Source organism: Delphinapterus leucas, chromosome 13 (genome assembly GCF_059928025.1).
Source record: "Delphinapterus leucas isolate spDelLeu-1000000601 "Yukka" chromosome 13, BTC_Dleu_Yukka2, whole genome shotgun sequence".
In the NCBI taxonomy this organism is placed as follows: Eukaryota; Metazoa; Chordata; class Mammalia; order Artiodactyla; family Monodontidae; genus Delphinapterus; species Delphinapterus leucas.
The window spans coordinates 26,901,685-26,920,879 of NC_143141.1; the positions used below are offsets into that span (position 1 = coordinate 26,901,685).

The following is a 19,195-nucleotide window of genomic DNA, read 5'->3' on the forward strand; positions in this document are numbered from 1 at the left end:
GTCTATTATCGAGGAATCTTGCTTTTGTTGAGTGAGATATTCTTTTTATTTATTTATTCATTTATTTATAAGTGTAGTTGATGTACCATATTATATAAGTTACAGGTTACAGTATAGTGCTTCACACTTTTTAGAGGTTCTACTCCATTTATAGTTATTATAAAATATTGGCTATATTCCCTGTGTTGTACAATATACACTTGTAGCTTTTTTTTTTTTTCTTTTGAGAATAGATTGCAACCACTGTCTAACCTTCTGTATTTCTTGCAAAGGATTCATTGCTAGTCTCTGAATTAATGTTTGAGGTTCTTTGTGCAGTAAAAGTTTTTCTTTGGTTTCAGAAAACTCCACTTCCTGTTTATGCATACTTCCTTGAGTAAAATCTTGTTGATCTTTTTGTTCTTATTGATAATTTATTTGGAGTGGTTTTATAGTTTATGTAAATATTTTAACGGATTTTAAAAGGAGTGAGTTCTTGGGGGTATTATTTGCACTACGATTAGCCTGAGAGCACTCTCATATGTGAGAAACCACCTGGCCGGGGTGGGGGCAGGCACTGAGGAGATCATGGGACAAGGACACCGAATGGGCTGTGAACTGGGGCCATGTCCTGCAGGGCCTTCGGACGGAGTTAGGGTGTTGCACCTTACCCTGAGAGTTGTGCCGAATGGAGAGCAGTGAGGAGTATTACAGGGAAATAGTATCATCCTCTTTGGTTTAAGGAAGATTATCTAGGTAAGGAGATCGGCTTTGGTGAGGTGAGCAGAGAGATAAAATGGGGGCTAGAATGCAGACTTTCCAATATTGATACTTTTGAAAAGCTCTAAAAAGCACAAGTCTTCCTGCAGAGCCACCTTGTCCTATGCCTCTTGTACTCATAGACCTGCAGGCTGCCAGCCATACCTTAAGCTCAGCTTGTGGGTAGATTCCTACCAGTGAGAACAATGTGTATCCCTTGGATGCATGGCTCTTGAGGTGCAGAAGAAGCAGGGGTATATTTGGACAGGGCTCAGGCTCCGGTGTCAGACACACCTGGTTTGAGTCCGGATTCTGCCACTTCCTAGATGATGGTCTTGGGCAAGTCACTTAATCTTTCAGAAAGTTCTCATTTTTAGACCAAAGTATGAGAGGCCTCTTCCCTGGGCCCCTGGCTTTAGAAGGCCCTGCTGTGGTCCTCTCCTGCCCCCAGGGAATCTATGCCAATGATCAAGGCCCACATGTTAGTCTATGTGAATGGTGCCCCCCCCAGACTTGTGCAGTGCACATCCTGTGCAACTGCCCAGTGTGGACCGCTAACAACAGTGAAAAGAGGAGGCAGGATTGAGGACACTAAGGGGGTAAAATCCAGCCTTGGCAGGTGTCAGGATGTGACCAGTAGAATGATGGGGCCATCAACAGCCAGAGGAAAATATGGCGGAGACTTGAGAGGTCAATTTTAGGTGTGTTAAGACTTTGGCCCTGCCAAACAGTCATCCAGAGCTATCCAGCAGCCCAAACTCATGAGGGTCTCAGGGCTCGACACAGCTTTGGAAATCACTGGCATTAGTGTCATGGTTGAGGCCTGGTGGCTGAGCAAGGCCTCTGAGGGAAAGCCTATAGGTCATAGGATTGAGCCTGTTCTCCTGGGGGGCATATGTGTTTAATGGACATGAGGGCACAAAGGGACCATGAGAAGAGCAGAGGGCTTTAGGGTTCTGGGATAATGGGACGTCACTGGTGGTATGTCCCAGGAGTAGAGGGTTTTGAGAGATCAGTGAAGACAGAATCATTTGCCTAGAAGACAGTTCTTTCTGGAGGAACAAAGACACGGTGAGCGAGTAGTGTGGATGTTGAAGCCAGGAGGTTGTCTACACCTGCAGAAACGTGGTGGTGATAGGAAGCAGGGAGAAAGGCGGTGAGCTTGAGGGCAGAGCAGGATCAGGCCGACAGTCCTGAGAGCACGGTGAGGGGAGGAGCTGCGGAAAGAGGATAGCTCATGAGGCATGCCAGAGGGGAAGCAAAGGGTGCCAATCAAGAGAAAATGTCCAGGGGGAGGGGAGTAGTCCCAAGGAGTAGGAGTCAATGTGTGCGAAGAAAAGAGACAAAATAGGGAAGATGTTTGAAGGGTAGGGAAGGGGTATTGGGCCTGGGTTTGGGCTTGCTGGCAGAGGAAGAGAGCAGGTATCTGCCAAGGCTTCTGCAGGTGGGAGTCAGGGTAGCATTGGAAGCATCTAGATTTTTTTTTTTTTTTAAGAAGATGTTGGGGGTAGGAGTTCATTAATTAATTCATTTTTGGCTGTGTTGGGTCTTCGTTTCTGTGCGAGGGCTTTCTCTAGTTGCGGCAAGCGGGGGCCACTCTTCATCGCGGCACGCGGGCCTCTCACTATCGCGGCCTCTCTTGTTGCGGAGCACAGGCTCCAGACACGCAGGCTCAGGAGTTGTGGCCCACGGGCCTAGTTGCTCCGTGGCATGTGGGATCTTCCCAGACCAGGGCTCAAACCTGTGTCCCTTGCATTGACAGGCAGACTCCCAACCACTGCGCCGCCAGGGAAGCCCTGGATCTAGATTTTGATGAAGCTTTGATTATGTCTTCTGTGGTGTCTTCTATGTGTGGTCCTCTTGTGTCTTCTGTGGTGTGCTTGTGTCTCTGACGGGAACGTGCGCCGTTACACGTGTTTAATGTATTTCAGCTGATCCCCCGCTCCCTAAGGGTATCAATTCATTTCTTCTTACAGGACAATGAGTGCCCATTATTTTCGGAGTACAATGGGAGACATAAAATGACTAACAGCTCTCCTAGGTTAAGCAGCCTACAAGAGCATCAGCAGAACTTGTGATAAGGTTGTCGAACAAGTTTGCATAGCTAGCTATGTAGGGTTAAACAATATTGACAAAATTAAGATTCAACACTGGCGGGGAGGATGGGTTAAACAGCCCATTTAGGATGGTTAAGGTCCAAGTGCCGTGTGTAGAAGTAAAAACACAAGATGAATTGCATAAAGGCTGGAGCTCGGGAGCCTGACTTGGCAGTAGTTCACCTAAGAGGTCACTCTGTGGTCCACAACTGAGTCTTGGACTCTTTCTTTAGTGACTTAAAGCTTTGGATATGCCCAGAGTAATAACGATAGCTTCTATACCTGCCACATCTCAGATGGCTGGTACTTTTACTCCTCTAGTATGTCTTTTTGATCCTCATATCCATATTATGTGGTGTCATTAGCCTGCTTTACAGACAAAGAAAAGGACACAGGGAGATGAAACAGCTCATCTCACGTCACACAACTGGGAAGTGAGGGAGCCATGTTCTTTCCACCGAGCCACACAGCCCTCAGCGTGACTCAGCTGCTTAAAAAGCTAATAAACTTTGGTGTGTGTTAATAAGAATGGCGTGTCCAGGTTGTGGGACTCCGTGGTGTCTGTGTGCTTGGTTTAGGCCAGCCAGATCCCATCTGGGACATTGGTCATTTCTAGGGATCCCGCTATAATGAAGGATGCTCTAGGTGTGAACAGGGATATGGTGGGGGTAGTATAGGGTCACAAGAAGGTTCAGGGAATTAAGGATGCAGTCATGTGGCTCAGAGGGATGAACTGAGATGCTTCTTGGAGTACAAAGAAATTAAGTGGAAATATGATGGAGGCAGATTTAGATTAGTTCAGTTTATAACTGCAACGAGTTGGAATCTTAGAGTTCAATAGTAATGTGTGGATGAGTAAATCCACACAATGAAATACTAGGCAACTCTTTAAAAAGATGTACAGTCGACCCTTGAACAAGACGGGTTTGAGCTGCACAGGTTCACTTATACGCCGATTTTTTTTTTTAATCTTTAAAAATTTATTTTTGGCTGCACTGGGTCTTCGTTGCTGCACGTGGGCTTTCTCTAGTTGGGGCGAGCAGGGGCTACTCTTCATTGCAGCGCTCCGGCTTCTCATTTCGGTGGCTTCTCTTGTTGCAGAGCACGGGCTCTCGGCACGTGGCCTCAGTAGTTGTGGCACCCAGGCTTAGTTGCTCTGTGGTATGTGGGATCCTCCCGGACCAGGGATCGAACGCACGTCCCCTGCATCGGCAGGTGGATTCTTAACCACTGCGCCATCAGGGAAGTCCCAACGCAGATTTTCTTCAATAGTAGATACTACAGTCCTACAGGATCCAAGGTGGTTGAGTGGGTAGACGTGGAACCTCGGATACCAAGGAGCTGCGGATACAGAGGGTGGACTAGTAATTAATCTGGGGCTCTTTGTGCAGAGGGCTGGTGCGCCTAACCACCGCGTTGTTCAAGGGTCAACTATAGTTCTGGATTAGTTCTGGATGACTGATACTTGAAGATATGTTAAGTGAAAAAAAGATCACAACATGGTATTATCGTTTTATTCCATTAAAAAAAAATATATATATATATATACACACACATATGGTTATATTTAAATACTCAGAAAATGTTTGTGACCAATAATATGTGGTTCTCTTGTAGTGGGATTTCAAATAATTTTTTAAAACTCCTGTCTTCTAATTTTTCTATATTTAATACGGAATTTGTATAAGAAGAGATGAAAGCATATTTCTATTACCCAGTAGTGAGTCAGTCCCTGCCGAAGCAGTAATCTCCTAGCCCCTCACCTCAGGGTCTGGAAATGGGGCCAACACAACAGGGGCTGGGAAAGGGGACACTAGGTCTCTTTCAACTCAAAGATGTCAAGTGGAAAGCAGGTTACCAAACACAGTGTGACCCCACTTTCATAAAACACACGAACATCTGTGAGGAGCCCTGGTAACCCTGGTGTGCCCAGGCATTTCCAGAGGGTCCCTTTGCAACTGAAACAGAGAAGAAAACCCCCCGAGGCTGTCATCTGGCACCCCTATTGGAATGATGGGGTTTTCACGCGAATGTCCTCGGAGAGGAGCTTTCCTGTCTAGTGACCTAACGGGATACTGGCATCAACTGGAGAGAGCGCTGGACTGCGGGGTTGGTTGTCCCTCAGAGATGCTGAATGCATTTTAGTCCGATGCTTCAAGCAGAAGCGATGGTTTCTCCTCCTCCCATTGGCCCTTCTCTCTTTTCCTTTCTTCAACGTACAGTTCCCTTTTCCGCCATCAACAGAATTGGCAATCTGCATGAAAAGAGGCTAGCCCCAGGCATGGGACCTTACGGGAAAGCTCATCTCTCCAAAGATAGGCCCTTCCTACTGGATGGGCTGCCGAGGCCATCAGAATGGAGCAGGATGCAGCAATCCTTAGCAAACAGTACATCAGAAGTGAACAGTCTTAATGGGGGCGGGGGGTGGGAGTCTCCAAACTGAATGGAAAGAGGGGACAGAAAGATCAAAGGGGAAAAACAAACAAAAGGAGAAACAGATGAGTAAAAGGCCACATCTACTTTCCCCCTTTATAGCAGCTTTAACAGCTTCCAGTCTTTGAACATCACTTTATGCGGGAGGTGGAAGGGGAACAGGCTATTAGTCAGGGCTTCCTTTGTGTACCTACAACCTGCAGGGGGACGGTGGGATTACAGGGAATCTTAAATACCGCAATCTGGGCCCAATTCAAGGGGTGGGGTGGGGGAAGAAGCCACACAGAATTTGAGTGCAAAAAATAAATATAAAATTTATTAAAACACCCACAATATTTTAAAGATACCAGGAGTAATACAGTTCACAAACCCAGTTGTTTGTGTAAATTATAATAAAATACAAATCAAAAAAGGATACATACTTGCAATTTCTAGGCACCCTAAATTAAATCTGCTGAAACACTGGGGGAGAAGGGAAGGCAAGGAGGGTAGCTCAGGAGGCAAACCAATAAAGTGGGAGGAAAAAATATTAACAAAAAAGTAAAAATTATACAAAATAAAATTATCAGCATAAATTTACTGTACTAAGAATATCTACAGTTTAATAATACACATCCTATTGCCTTGAGACATTGCAAAAATCTACCATTCATCCATCAACCCCAGATAAACTTCATTTCAAGTAGCCACAGTTACAAAGTCAAGACGGAATATTCAAGTATGGTTGTTAAGTTCACCTCCATTGGAAGCCAAGTAACCAAACAGGAATTCAAAGAGAGAAGAAATAAAACACACCAAAAAGCCACAGGGGTTCTAGATGAAGTCTAATGCATTAATATGCCACAATATGACCTGTCCTTGTTTCTTTTTTTTTTAAATTAGAATACGTGAAAAAGAAATTACATCGCTCCTGTTTTTCTCCTCCTTTTTCCCCTCAAAAGAAAAAAAAAGTACTGGAACCAAGAAAATTTGGATGTCCAAATGAGCCAGATAGTATTTTTTAAATCCTCATGTGAATAATGATGAGTTATCCCTGAACGACAGGTAGTCAAAATGAGAAAAGAGAGCAAACAATACCACTACAAAAAGCATCCCTGATATCAGAATAGAAGCAAACAAGGAAGTAGGCCAATTCTCACTGATTCTTAGGCAAAAAGCAACTTTAGACTTTGCATTTCTGTGCTGCAGTCTCTGCTCAGGGAAGAAGCCTATTGCTTTGCTCTTGTCGGCAGCTCTGCAGAAGGAAGGGCTGGGAGCGCCAAGACAGGGGCCTCACACACGGAAAAACTCTTTGCACATGTGGGTGTGGGACTGTATAACCTATGTTGGGGGTATGCACCCCCAAAAATGTTCATTTTGGTCCAGGGTATGTTGAAGTTGGCCATGTACTACAGCAGATGCAACTGGCTAATAAAACTAGGTTTTGAGGGAGTCATTTCAAATGACAGCGACGATGACTGAAAAAGCTCAATGAGATGGGCATGGGAAATTCACATTTTATTCAAAAGCAAAAAAAGGAAATGAAATAAGGTCAACCACAGTCCTTCCTTTAGGCATTCTGCCATTTTAACTGAAGAATGAAACGCGAAATGACCCCAGATTCTTCAAGGTCAGGTATGTCACCAAATGGACAACCTGTGTGTATCAGACCCTCATGGAATCTACTTTACCAAAGTTGTCACGATGTCCCGTTTTTGAGGTATTTAAAAAAAATTATTGTGACAGTGGATGACACAAAATGGAGCTTCCTGTTGAGTTTTTAAAATATCAACTTTTGTGGACCCAAGAAGAAATTTAGAATAGCACCAACTAAAAAGAGCCTCAGTGGCACTGAGTGAGCAAAGAAAGCTCCTTCCTTTAAGTTTGAACATGAGGGGTTCCCAATGAGAAGCAGAAGCATTGCTGGGGCAAAGGCTGTGGGGAGCAAAGGAACGAGACCCCTGCCCACCATGGTCCTGGCCAGTGCTAGGTGAGGAAGGAGGCCCATCTGGCCCACCTTGGTATGCAGAGCACCTTTGGAACCCTCAGAGACATCTACTTGGCACCCTGGACTGCAGGAGGAAAACGTGTGTTGGCTATGAGAATGCCTGCCACGTTAGAAGAGGCAGGAGTACCCAACTCCCCTTCCTCCAAAAAAAAAGAAAAAAGAAAAAAGAAAAGCCCTTCACACCTCCTTTCTTATCAGGCCTAAGAGGACAGATGTGAAACGAGAGCGCCCCGCCACCTCCAAGCCAGGAAGGCCCATCCCCCTGTCATAGTAAGGGGGCTGGCTGCCTTCGAGACTTGCCTTTCTATTTGGCCAGCAAGGGAAGAATAAAACAAAACAGAAAAACTGCTCAGAGCAGGTTCTAGCACGTAAACAGAGGTCTAAGGAGACAGCACCAAAAGGGGGGAGGGGGGGAGAAGCCAAGAGAGACTGGAGCCCACCTTGTTTTTGGTTGGTTGTGGTTTCAGAACCTTGATAGCACCTCAGCAGGACAGGATCAGGGACAGTCACATTAAAACACCATAGCACCATTTTATTTATACTATTTCAATTCATAAAAATGCTTCCTAGTCCATAAAACACACTTCAGTAACAAAAGGAAAGAGAGATTGGTTGAGGCACGTCAGGGCTATCATTTTAATTTTCCACAGCACTGCCTTGGTGTGAGATCTGGCGGTGGTTAACTTCATGAAGCCTGGCCGGGTTCTCTCAATGGAATCGGGTTACCATCTACTTACTCACTGTCACCCGTCCTCCCACACCCACTGCTGTCTGGTACAAAGCAATTAAGATCTGCTCTTTCTTTCCTTACTTTAGCACTTTAAAAGTCCCTTGTTCTGCAAACTACTGTTTCCAAAAGAGGCTGGTGAAAGGACCAAGAGGGGTGGGTACGATCTCTTTCCACGCATACCTGTCACCTCAGTGAGACAGCAAAGCAGTACCCACGAAGCCAGAGTGTGGGAAACCTAGGCCCTGCCAAAAAACACACCAAACAACAACAAAAACAAGAAACCTCAAAATCCATGAAACACCTTACTCAAGATTTCTGATGGTGAGATAACGGTTTCTTGAGCTAGCACCAGTTATTTTGCGAGAACCTGCCGCAAAGCGATTTTTATTTTAAAAACCTCTTAGCACAAAACTTTGCAAGTACTTTCCTTGCAAGCAAAAGGCAGGGAAAACAAAAGAAGAACCAAATGTCTGCACTGCATGTGGATGGCGTCTGTGGACAGGGCACACTGGGGGATGACTCTTAAGACTCCATCATTTCCGCTGCTATACTATTATTAAAACTTGATCATGTTGTTAGGTTCTTTAGTTGCAATGGCTTTATTTTTCTTCTCATGATAAAAATGTCTGTTAATCATCTTTAGGACTTAAAAAATGATAGTGCCAGTAAAAAATAAAAATTTGATTTTTCTCTTTAAGAAACCTTCAGCAGCAAGGGGGGCGGGCGATAAAGAGCTGTGCATAGTTACTTTTTAAACATACGTCTAAAGCATGCTAATTTAATGACTGAGATTTGAGGTAGGTTATACATGTAGTGTGTAAAAATCAGCATGGGCTTGAGCATGGCAACAGCACCACCTAATTTCTGAAACACCGTTCTGACGGGCGTGGGGACGTCCAATGGAGACTGCCTCTTGACTCACTTCTCAGCAGTCTACTTGCTGATCTAGAATTTACGAACCGAAGGCTGTTTGGGCTGGGGGGACAGACATCACATGCTTTTAGCTTGTACTGGTTTCTTCTTTCATCTAATGGCTTTGCTACCAAAGGGGGATGAGGGGAAGAGTCTATTTAACGCACATCAAGGAGATTCATACATGCCAAGCATCAGAATCACCTGGGTTACACTCAGGACCTTCCAAACCAACAGCCAACCTGGGGCTTTCCCGGGTCATACAGACGGTCACATTCTCCAAATGTTTTGTAAAATATTGTATTTCTTGCTTAAGATAATTTAAAATGAAGTTTTCAAGGCACCCCCGCATCTACCTAAGCACGGAGTCAAATGAGACCTGCATAAAAGTACTGATGCGATAAGCAAAATAGCATTTAAAGGACCCAACTTTTCCTCAAAACTAGAAAATCAGCATGCTCATTAAAGACTCTGCTTCCTTTAGCTTGTCAAACTGAAGGTCAGAGGTTTTCCTATAAATCTGAGTTCTGAATAATTCGAAATCCTGATAAGCTCTTGGGTATTTATTTCAAAAGCAATAATATTTCATTTTTTGTCCTGTAAAATAAATGCAACTTTACAGAATATGGTAAAAGTGAAGGATAGACAGAGCACGTTAAATATTCAGCTACTATTTACAATTTCTCCCACAATTACATGTTAAAACATACTTTTTTTCAAGTTGCTGTTTAAATCTAGGCAAAAGTGCTTAAAAAAATTTTTTTTTTTTCTTTCACTATTTACAGTTAAAACCAGACCACATAAATGCTCAGGACATCTCGCAGCGACTCTCCGCCAGTGCTTCTGGAACAGTTACAGTAAACGCCCAGCGGGTCAATTCTCAGCCCTTACACAAGGCACCTGGAAGCTCAGGAGCTTGCCTTTAGCATCATCTGATCGTTAAGCTCATTTTGTGAAGACCCACATCCGAACAGAACTGCTCAATACGTGTCGGGCGTTTACCTCAGGGCTTGGCTGTCCTTCCCTGTGGGGCCACATTCCCCTCTGTGTCCTTATGAAGCCTCCCACTCACCACACACATCCACATGGGTAGCTGGATACAATTTCTGCTAATACCACAGGAAAAACAGACACTCCAAGAAGTCTGACTTGCTGTCAACGCATGTTGCTTCCGCCTGTCAGGCCCAACCTCTCTCAACAATGTTGAAAAAATTAAGCACCACATTCTCATTTCAAAGAACTGAATGAATGCACCAGAATTTTAGAACGGGCATGTTCAAGTGGGTGGAGAGGGGAGGAGGGAAAGGAGAAAACGACCAAATAGAGAAATGGCACCAATTAGGGAGGAAAATCATAGCTACCTGCTGAAAATGTTTGACTCTTGCATTTTAAAATCATTACGTGTAGGCCCACTCCCCAAATGATAGCATGGAGGGGGTGGGCTCAGGTATGAGGCATGCACCATTGTCCAATGTGAAATCCAGGGATAAGGAGATGCGTTACTGCTGTCACACTGCTGTGTGGAGCTCCTGCAGACGCAGCCTGCCCGAGTTTGAAGAAGAACAACACTACAGCACCGCTGGCTTTTCACAGCTTGGGTTCAACTTCCTGTTTTTAAAGATACAGTAGCCCTTTTCGGTATCAGCACAGACTTTGGGGCATTTTTGATGACAAAAAACTGCCACTAAGACAAAATCCTTCAGCCAGTATTCGTTGGCTAGTCAGCTCGGTGGAAAAGGCTCCTGAGAACCTCTCGATTCCAGCTCCATCCCGAGGTGCTGCCGAGGGGACCACGGTATCACGTGACTTGATAGCTAAGGGACAGAGAGGATTCAGTGTGGAGACTAGCAAGCTTGAAGCTGTCTACTTCCAACCTGGTTTCTGGGAAAATCTATGCCAGCATCTCAGGTGCCTGGCCTGGGGTGCACCTGCCCCCATCCCCGACTCCAAGCCGGTGACTGGAAAAGGGACCCCAGCTGTTTTTCTACAGATTCTCCCATCCTACCGGAGAGGACAGAAGCTGTCCTGAGGGCTCCCTCCCCTGAAGGGAAGGCATGTCTGTCAGGAGGGATGCAGTGGGTGGCTACAACCTGCACTTGGCTCATGAGGGGCCGATGGCTGAGAGAACCTTGTCAGCTCCCAAGAGGGCCAGGCTCACCAGGCCCAGCACAACTGGGCAGGAATGAGTGCTTCTGGCCTTTCCTGCCGATCCTTTACCATTACAATTGTCACTTTTAAAAAAATCCAATAAATACACATTTTAAATGGAATTTAAAACTACTCCTTTGTGAAAGGACACTATAAACTTTCTTTCCATTATTGTGATATACAAGGATAGAGTTTTAAAAACAAGAGAAAATAAAAGGTCCCCCCAAACAAGGGAGGAAAAAAACCAACGTGGAGATATAAATATTAAGATCACGAAAAAATCACCCGACAGCCGTAGTTTCTTCTTCAAAGTGCTGGGGAATTGGGGGGAAGGGAGGGGCGGGTCAGTTCTGAGGTTTGGACCATAAATACATATATATGCGTATCTATATATGTATATATAGATAAAAAGACTTCTGCACCCCCAACCCGCCCCCAGGTGTGAGGGCGAAAGCACCACAGAGGCAGCTCGGGCCTGGCCCGACGCTGAGGTACGCTGGCTCCCTGGCACCCTGGCGCCTAGATCCAGCGGCTGTAGGGGCCCGTGACCTTCGTGTAGGCGTACGAGGACACGGTGACTGCTGAGTCCGTGGGCACGGTCAGCGCCTGCCGGGTGGGGACAAGCCCCTTCTTTTCCTTATGCTGGGGCTCGGGGACCATGGCACCCCCCCACTTGCGCTTCTTCCCATACAGCTTGGCCTCCTGCTGGCCCAGGCCCAGCCGGGCGGCCTCCTCCTGTCTCGCCCGCGCCCTCTCGGCCAGCTGCTTCATCTTGGCCTCCCAGAGGGCCAGCCCGTGATTGGGCTGGTTGAGGTTCTTGTGCTGGTAGAAGACCAGCGAAATGCGGGTGGGGTGGCAGCGGTTGGGTTTCTTGAGGGGTGTGGTGGCGTGCAGCTCCCGCCGGGCACACTCGATGAGGATGGAGCCGTGAGCGGGGGCCACGGCCACGCCGCCGATATTCTCGTCCAGGAAGTTGTGTTCACTGTCGGACCACAGCTCCTCCTCTGCCTCCTCTGCCCCAGCAGCGCCGCCGCCTCCGCCGCCCTTCTCCTCCTTGACTGTGCCCTTGCTGGGGGGCTCCTCCGCCGTCCCCTCCTCCAGGCTGAAGGGATCCCACAGCTTCTCCTCGGTCTTCAGGGCCCCAAATAGCTTCTCAGTGGGGCCCAGGGGCATGCCAAAGGACTGCCAGGCTTTGTCCAGCTGGCTCACCCCCGGGGTTGGAATCCTTCCCTCCTCCCCTTTCAGGGGGCTCCACAGCTTGTCTTGGAATCTGGGACCACCTTTCAGGGCAGAGTTGAAATCCCCGGCTCCTACCGCCCATGGCTTCTCAGTTAGGCTGGGCCCAGCCAAGGCCGAGGTGCTGTTCCCAAATTTGCAGTGGCTCCACGGCTTGCCCCGCAGCCGTCCTCCGGGCTGCGGGGCTGGCTGCTGTCCCTCGCCAGGGAATAACCCCCACTGATGCTGTCCATCCGGGAAGTGCGAAGGGGTCAGGCAGCCAGCCCCAAAAGAACCGAGCTTATCGGGGACAACAGCAGGGCTCTCCGCAGGAGGGAACACACCCCAGCTGCCACCCACACTGTTAGTCCTCTTGGGGGACACGCTTGGGCCTCCTGAGTACTGTCCCCATAGGTGATTGGGTCCCCCATTCTGAGATGCCTCGGGCAAAGGCATTTTGCCCATCTTGCCAGGCTCTCTGGGTACAGATTCGGTGTGGACCAGTGGATCTACTGGCTCTTGCTTGATGGATCTGTTGTAGCAACTGGAGCTCTGTACAAAGGGAGAGGGGTCCCTGGACACTGGGTGGATCTGGGGGGCCTTTGGAAGCAGATACTCCTTGGGGCCTGGGTAAGCAGGCTGCTGGTGGTGTGGAGCAGGGTGGTGGGTGTCTGTGGGAACAGCCTGGCCAGGCAGCTCGGCAAACTCAGCACCACCGTAGGCTGGGCTCAGGCTGTTGTGCAGAGCGTGGAGGTCTGGCTTCTTCTCAAAACTGCTGTTGCTGCCACTGTGCCCCCAGGTGCCAGGGCCCAGGAACTGAGAGGGGAAGACGGGGTTACTGGATGGAAAGCCATAGTAGCCAAATGATGGAAGCGCGTACTTGGAGTGGAAGCCGTTGACGGAGGCCAGGCCGGGCTGTGCATAGTAGGAGTGGTAAGAGTACACGCTGTTCACGCTGTACGGGTCGGAGGGCCGGCAACTGCCCAGCACCGAGTAGCTCTCCACCACCGCGTTGCCGCTGTACTTGAAGGAGCTGAAGTGGTTCTGTGGCTCCACCTTGAGGGAGGGCTTCAGGCTTTGCCGGGACAATCCACCCTTCAGAGACAGGCCTGAGGAAGACAGGAGGCAAGACAGAGAAGAAGCACAGAGAAGCACAGAGACGGACGCTCCCTCTTGCCAAGAGGTTTCCTCTGCTGGGCGGGCGAGACGAGTGAGGCTGGACTTGCTCCCCGTGCAGCGCAGCGTGGCCCGGCCCCACGGAAGCCCCAGAAGAGCAGCCGGCAGCGCCCAGGGCTCCGGTGTTGTCATTCTTCCCGACTCTAGCGAACTCCACCCGGCCTCACTGAAGCCCCCTCGTGCCAGCCACTGCAGGGACGAGGGCCGCCCCACACCCGAAAGCCCTGCTGCAGACCACACGCCTGCCGCCTCGGTACTTTCCGCAGCGAGGAGAGCCGGTGAGCCGGGGGGACGCCCAGCTGCCCTCTGGGAAGACAGGGAGACCGCCTTCATTTGGCTCCCAGGTGCCTCCCATCTGGCTTGGTTTCCCGGGGCTGCTGCAGCTATGGCGCTGACAAAATTAAGATAATTGATGGTCCAGGTGGCTGAGAGACCCCAGTACTTTTCTGTACGGAATTCTACCTCAAGGCAGGAAGAGTGGTGGTAAGGGAGCCGTCCAGGGCCCCCCACCCAACAGTGCCCGTGCCACCCCCGCCGGGCACCCTCTCCCCACACACCTGGGTCAGTGGGGATGCCAGCCAGCTCCAGGGCCTCCTGCTTGAGCTTCTCAGGAGTGCTCAGCTTCTCCTTCTGAACCTTCTTCTTCTCGGCTGCCGCCTTCCTGGCTTCCAGCTGCCGCTGGCGGCAGGACTTGGCAGGCTCCGGCAGGCGCCGGACCTCGCGGGGGAAGGCGGTGAGCACCTGGATGGCCCCGCTGCCCACCTTGGCGTTCTGGTTCTCCTCACTGCCAAACTCATCCGTGTTGGCCATCTTGTACAAGGGGAGTACGTGCAGCTGCTCATCCTCGGGAATCTTGCCCACGCAGCGATTGTCTTCCTTGGTCAGGGTGCAGACCTGCCCCAAACATAGAGACGGGGAGGGTGCTTGGGCTTGGGGTAGCCAGACACTGAGCGGGAGGGGCTGAGCATCCCGCACACAAGGCCGCCCCTTCCCCACACCGTCCCGGCCCCAGCTATCCACTATTACTTTCCGGAGCATCTAAAAAGCGCATTTGTCTTGCTTTACAGAGTAACGGTATCACCAGCGTTTAGAGTCTGCTCGACAGTTTTCAAAGCACATCCATTCACTTTGTCTAACAAGGCTCTGGGGGGATAAGATGACCGGCTCAGGGTCACAAGGCCAGAAAGGGGCCAGGTCACGACTGGGAGACGTGCTCTGCCCTCCACTGCCATCATGGCCATTACATGTCATCACACAGATCTCGGACCTTCCACCATTATCCTCCTTGCCTTCAACACTCAGCCTCCTTTTGCCCTTAAAATTGAAAATTATATGTGCTGGTTGTAGAAAATGTAGGCCAGCACAAAGGACATAAAAATTATCTCCATAATCCCACCAACTAGAAATAACCCTTGCATATACCTGGTCATATACGCACTTTTTTTTTTTTTTTTAGACTTTAATGTTATTAAGAACACACTCACTTTTTAATAGTTAAATAGGATCATTTATATTATGCGTACAGTTTTAGAATAACTTTTTTTTCTTAACACAGTATATTTTCTGACATGTTAAGTATGCTTCCCCAATATGATTTAAGAGCCACACAATATTATTCCACTGTATCAATGTGTTAATTTAACTAATCCCTCATGACCATTTAAACCTGTTTCCCTATCATAAATAATAACGTTTATCCTTTTCACTGAATTTAATTCCTTAGAATAAAAGCCGTAAGGGAGAACTGCCACATATTGCCAAACTGCGCTCCAAAATGATGATCGTCAGTGTTTCACTTACCCTGGCAGAATGAGTTTCAACTTTCCTATACTTTTGCTGATACTTTTGCTATTAATTTCTTTAGAACTTTCGCCTGTTATCAAAATGTACCTCGTCGTTGGTATGTGTTTCTCTGATTATTAATAAGGTTTGATTGATTTTTTTCTCGTTTACGTTTTACTCTTACATTGACTATATTTTATTTTCTGTATTCCTGATGTTCTGGCATTTGGGGCCTTGATCCTGGAGGGACTGTCCCTCCCCTAAGACTAGCTAATTCCTATAGATAGCAAATGATCCCCTGCCAGTGCAACTCTGATACACAAACCAACCAACCCAGAGTTCCCACCCCCAACCATCTCCTTTATAAAACTCTCACACACCAAGCAAATATTCTCTCTGCCTTAAATCACCCCAGGGCTAGGTATTGACAACTAGGGACCACCTCTATAGCCCAGAGCCTGCAGAAATGATTCAAACTCTCCATCCTCAGCTTATTCAGCTTTACTTATCCTACCTTGCCCATTCCTTTCCACGAAATCCCCAGTAAAGCTCTGGGCTATTCTCTCCCCTCTCTGCCTCCTGACAAACCCTGCTGCTGCCCAGTGAGCTGCCAAATGAGGACTCCAGGGCTGTAAGTGTCCTTATCCTGGGGCCACTGCACAAAGCTGTGCTGAGGACGCCCTCCCTGTGGTCTCTAGAGGAGTCCGAAAGCACTGACTGCCATCCACAGGAGACTGGTCGATAAGTGGTGGCACAGCCACACACACAGCCTTAGAACATGCTGCCTATATCCACTGACCAGCAAGTTGTCCACCACATATTCTTGAGTTCAGAAAAGCAAGATCATGGAACAGCACATACACATAATGTGTAAAATGTATACAACTGTGCACACACACATACATTCAGGTGTCTGAATGGATGGTCATCACGATGCTAACACAGGTTACCTATGAGATAACAGGCATTTTTACTTTATACTTTCTCGTATTATTAAAATTATTTTTTACAATAAATAACTGTTTAATTAGAACAAAAAATATTATTCATTTTTGGAAAAAACTTATTTTTCACTCCAAACTCCGGAAGCTCTGGGATCCAAATAACCTCACTGTGCTCCTATCTCTTGGTGCCCCATCCTCCTTCCCTGCCCCTCTCCTAATCCTGGAGGGCCCGTCCTTCTTTCTCTGTATTTTAGCTAGAAACCCTCACAATACAGTGTAGACAGAAGCCTGCCCCATCTTGCTTCTCAGTCTTGGACATGGGGAAGGAGGACAAGGTGGAGAAATGAAATCCTAGGGTTGGGCCATTCATCCACTTGGGGACACAAGCTATACCGACTCTGGGAGCCCCCTTTCAGTTGAATATGCCCGTGCCCTTGCCTCTTCCACAGCCCCCCTGGGAGCCCTGTCTCCTAGGACCTAGTTAAAAAGCAGAGAAGACAGCCACATTACCCCTTCCAGGGTGCCCCCAACCCAAGCCCAAACCTCCTCTCTTTTCCATCTGCACTCACTCTTCTGGGGCCAGCATCCAGGCTCATGGCCCTAACTATAAACTCAGCGCTCTCCACTAGCTATGAACTCAGTGCTCTCCAGTCTCAAATTCATTTCTCCAGACCCTCCCTCTCCCCTGCCTACTCTACATCTCCACCTGGACGTCTAGCAGGCATCTCAAAATAGAATTATTGATTTTCACCCCAAAACTGGTCTCTCCTGATATTCTACATCTCAGTAAACACCAACACTTGCCTAGTTGCTCAAGCAACTCACACATCCTAGGTCCACCCCAACAGCAATTACTCTCAGCTACGCCTTCAAAATCAACCCACAACCTGTCCGATTACTCCCCACACCCCACCCTCACTCCTGCCCAAGCCCTGTCACCTCTGGCCGGGACAAGTGTCCCAGCCTCCTACCTGGCCTGCTTGCTCTGATTCTCCCCCACCCACCCCTACCCCAACATATTTTATTCTCCATCTGCAGGAGCAAGAGAGTGCTTCTGACTTTATAAATGAGATCTCAGGGCTTCCCATCACACTTAGAGCACAACCCACAGCCCTCCCAGCCTCCCATGCTCCCTGCGACCCCACCCCACCCCTGCCTGCCCCTCTAATCTCACTCCTCTGAGCCTTTGCCTGTGCTGGTCCTTCTGCCTGGAGCACCCCACCCTCACGCATTCAGTCCCTTACTTCCGCATCTCTGCTCAGGTGCCCCTCCTCATACAGGCCTCTCTCCATGTCATCTAGAATAGAATCTGCTGTCATCTCATCCCTTACCCTACTTCATCTTCTCCTCACAGCCTTCCTTGCTACTGGACATTATATCACATTTTTAGGCAGCACTCTGTCCAGTTTATTCCCCGGCATCTAGAGCAGTACCTGAGGCACAATAAACATTTGCTCAGTGAATGAATCAAAAGGTTGTTTGGACTTAAATCCTAGTGCTCAGAGAGACCTGGAGCCACACTTTAGAGAACTGGGAGGCACTGGGTGCCCAAGAGGCTGCATTCTGCAGCACCCAAGCCAGCCTTGCCCCTGCATTTCCCAGAGAAGTGGGCAGGAGCAGGTAGTCTGGCAGGGTCCCTCCCTGCCTTGAGCCCACCTATCTGCAGAGAACAGGTGTGCGCCCTCCCAGGATCGTCTCTCAGGTGGGGCTGTGACAGGTCACAGGCTTCCTTACCACCGTGCACCCGTTGTAGAGGTTATGCTGGTCCTTGTGGGCGTGGGCACAGAAGTCCATGCAGGCCGTGACCCCTGAGAAGGGCCGCCCTTCCTTCAGCCCCAGGCGGCAGTCAATCGCTATTTCCTCATTGGTCACCTGTGTGGATGGCCAAGGACAGCTGCTCGAGTGACCTGAGGTGAGTGGCCCTGATTCGGCATGGGGGAGGCCAGGTCTTAGAGGGAAGGAGGGAGGAAGGAGGTTAAGGACCACAGCCATCTTGTACTTGGGCTGTAGGAGGGAGGTTTTCTGGCTGAAGTCCCTATAAGGGGTTACTTCCTTCTGGGTTATCTCAAGTCCCTCTCACCTCGTCTATGGGGTGCAGCAGTGACAGGTGAGAGAAACTCAAGCCTCCCCAGTAGAAACCAGAGCAGAGGAGGTGGAGGATTATTAAGGGGAGAGAGACAGAGACCAAGGATACAGGAGAGACAGCCTGGGATGTGGTTAGCTTGGTGTAAAGAAGGGATCTTAACAAAGACCTTAACAAAGATCACTGCTCTAGCTCTGGCTGGGCTTTTCCCGTAAGGAACCCACTCCGCTGTTCCCCCACTTCAGGGAGCCTGGGCAGAGATGTGGGTGACATGTAGGCACAGGACAGCCCAAGACCCAGTACCTGGTTCTGATAGGCCTGGGGGGCCAGCCGCTTATACAGGGGAGCAACTTCGGTGGCCAGGTCCTGGAAACTCTTCCGGAGCACTTCTTCCTGTGGACAGAAGAACAGTCACACACCTCCAGAGCAGCCCTGCCTGGCAAACTCTGCACACTGGAAACTGACCTCCATTCTAGAACCACTGCCGGGTTGCCACTGGGAAGGTAGGAAGTAAGGTGCCATCAGGTATCTTTATGGTGTTCCCTCTGGGAGGGGTGCCAGGTCTGTTTTAATGCTGGAGACAGACGCTGAAGCTCACCAGGAAAGACACTGCCTGAGGGTCTGGTCACCCTGACTACTAAGCACCTGTTCTGCCAGGCTCCAGCCCAGTGCTGCTCGGAACACCTAGAACAGGTTCCTGCTCTTGCTAAGCACTTGCTCAACACCCTAGGTCAGAGGTGCGGGATGGCAGGCATGTACAAGCACGAGCGGCAGGCGTGGGTCCTTCTTGCAGTGGTCCAGACAGGTAAATAAAGGCAGGGAGAGGTGGGTGAGGCCCGTGCTAGAAATCCCACAGCCAGCTAGGCCCAGCGCCCATCACCAGCCAGGTACACGGCCAGACCACAATGTTCTGTCCTTTAGACCCGCACCATCTCATGTGTTTAGTCACAA

At 48.9% G+C, this 19,195-nt stretch overlaps 1 protein-coding gene across 11 annotated transcripts in view; it reads right to left on the reverse strand.

Moving 5' to 3' along the window:
* Positions 1–10,592: 10,592 nt before the first annotated feature.
* Positions 10,593–19,195, reverse strand: part of TET3 (tet methylcytosine dioxygenase 3) — a 109,267-nt gene continuing 100,664 nt past the window's right edge. For 10 of the 11 annotated variants that reach the window (XM_089922949.1, XM_022563105.3, XM_022563103.3 and 7 more), the window contains 4 exons: positions 18,548–18,637; positions 17,896–18,033; positions 13,993–14,329; positions 10,593–13,368 (listed from right to left, as the gene is read on the reverse strand). In XM_089922949.1, the coding sequence (XP_089779075.1) occupies positions 11,564–13,368; positions 13,993–14,329; positions 17,896–18,033; positions 18,548–18,637 (2,370 nt within the window). In that variant the 3' untranslated portion in view covers positions 10,593–11,563. The remainder of the gene's footprint in view (positions 13,369–13,992; positions 14,330–17,895; positions 18,034–18,547; positions 18,638–19,195) is intronic. The other variant, XM_089922950.1, reaches the window with a different exon arrangement.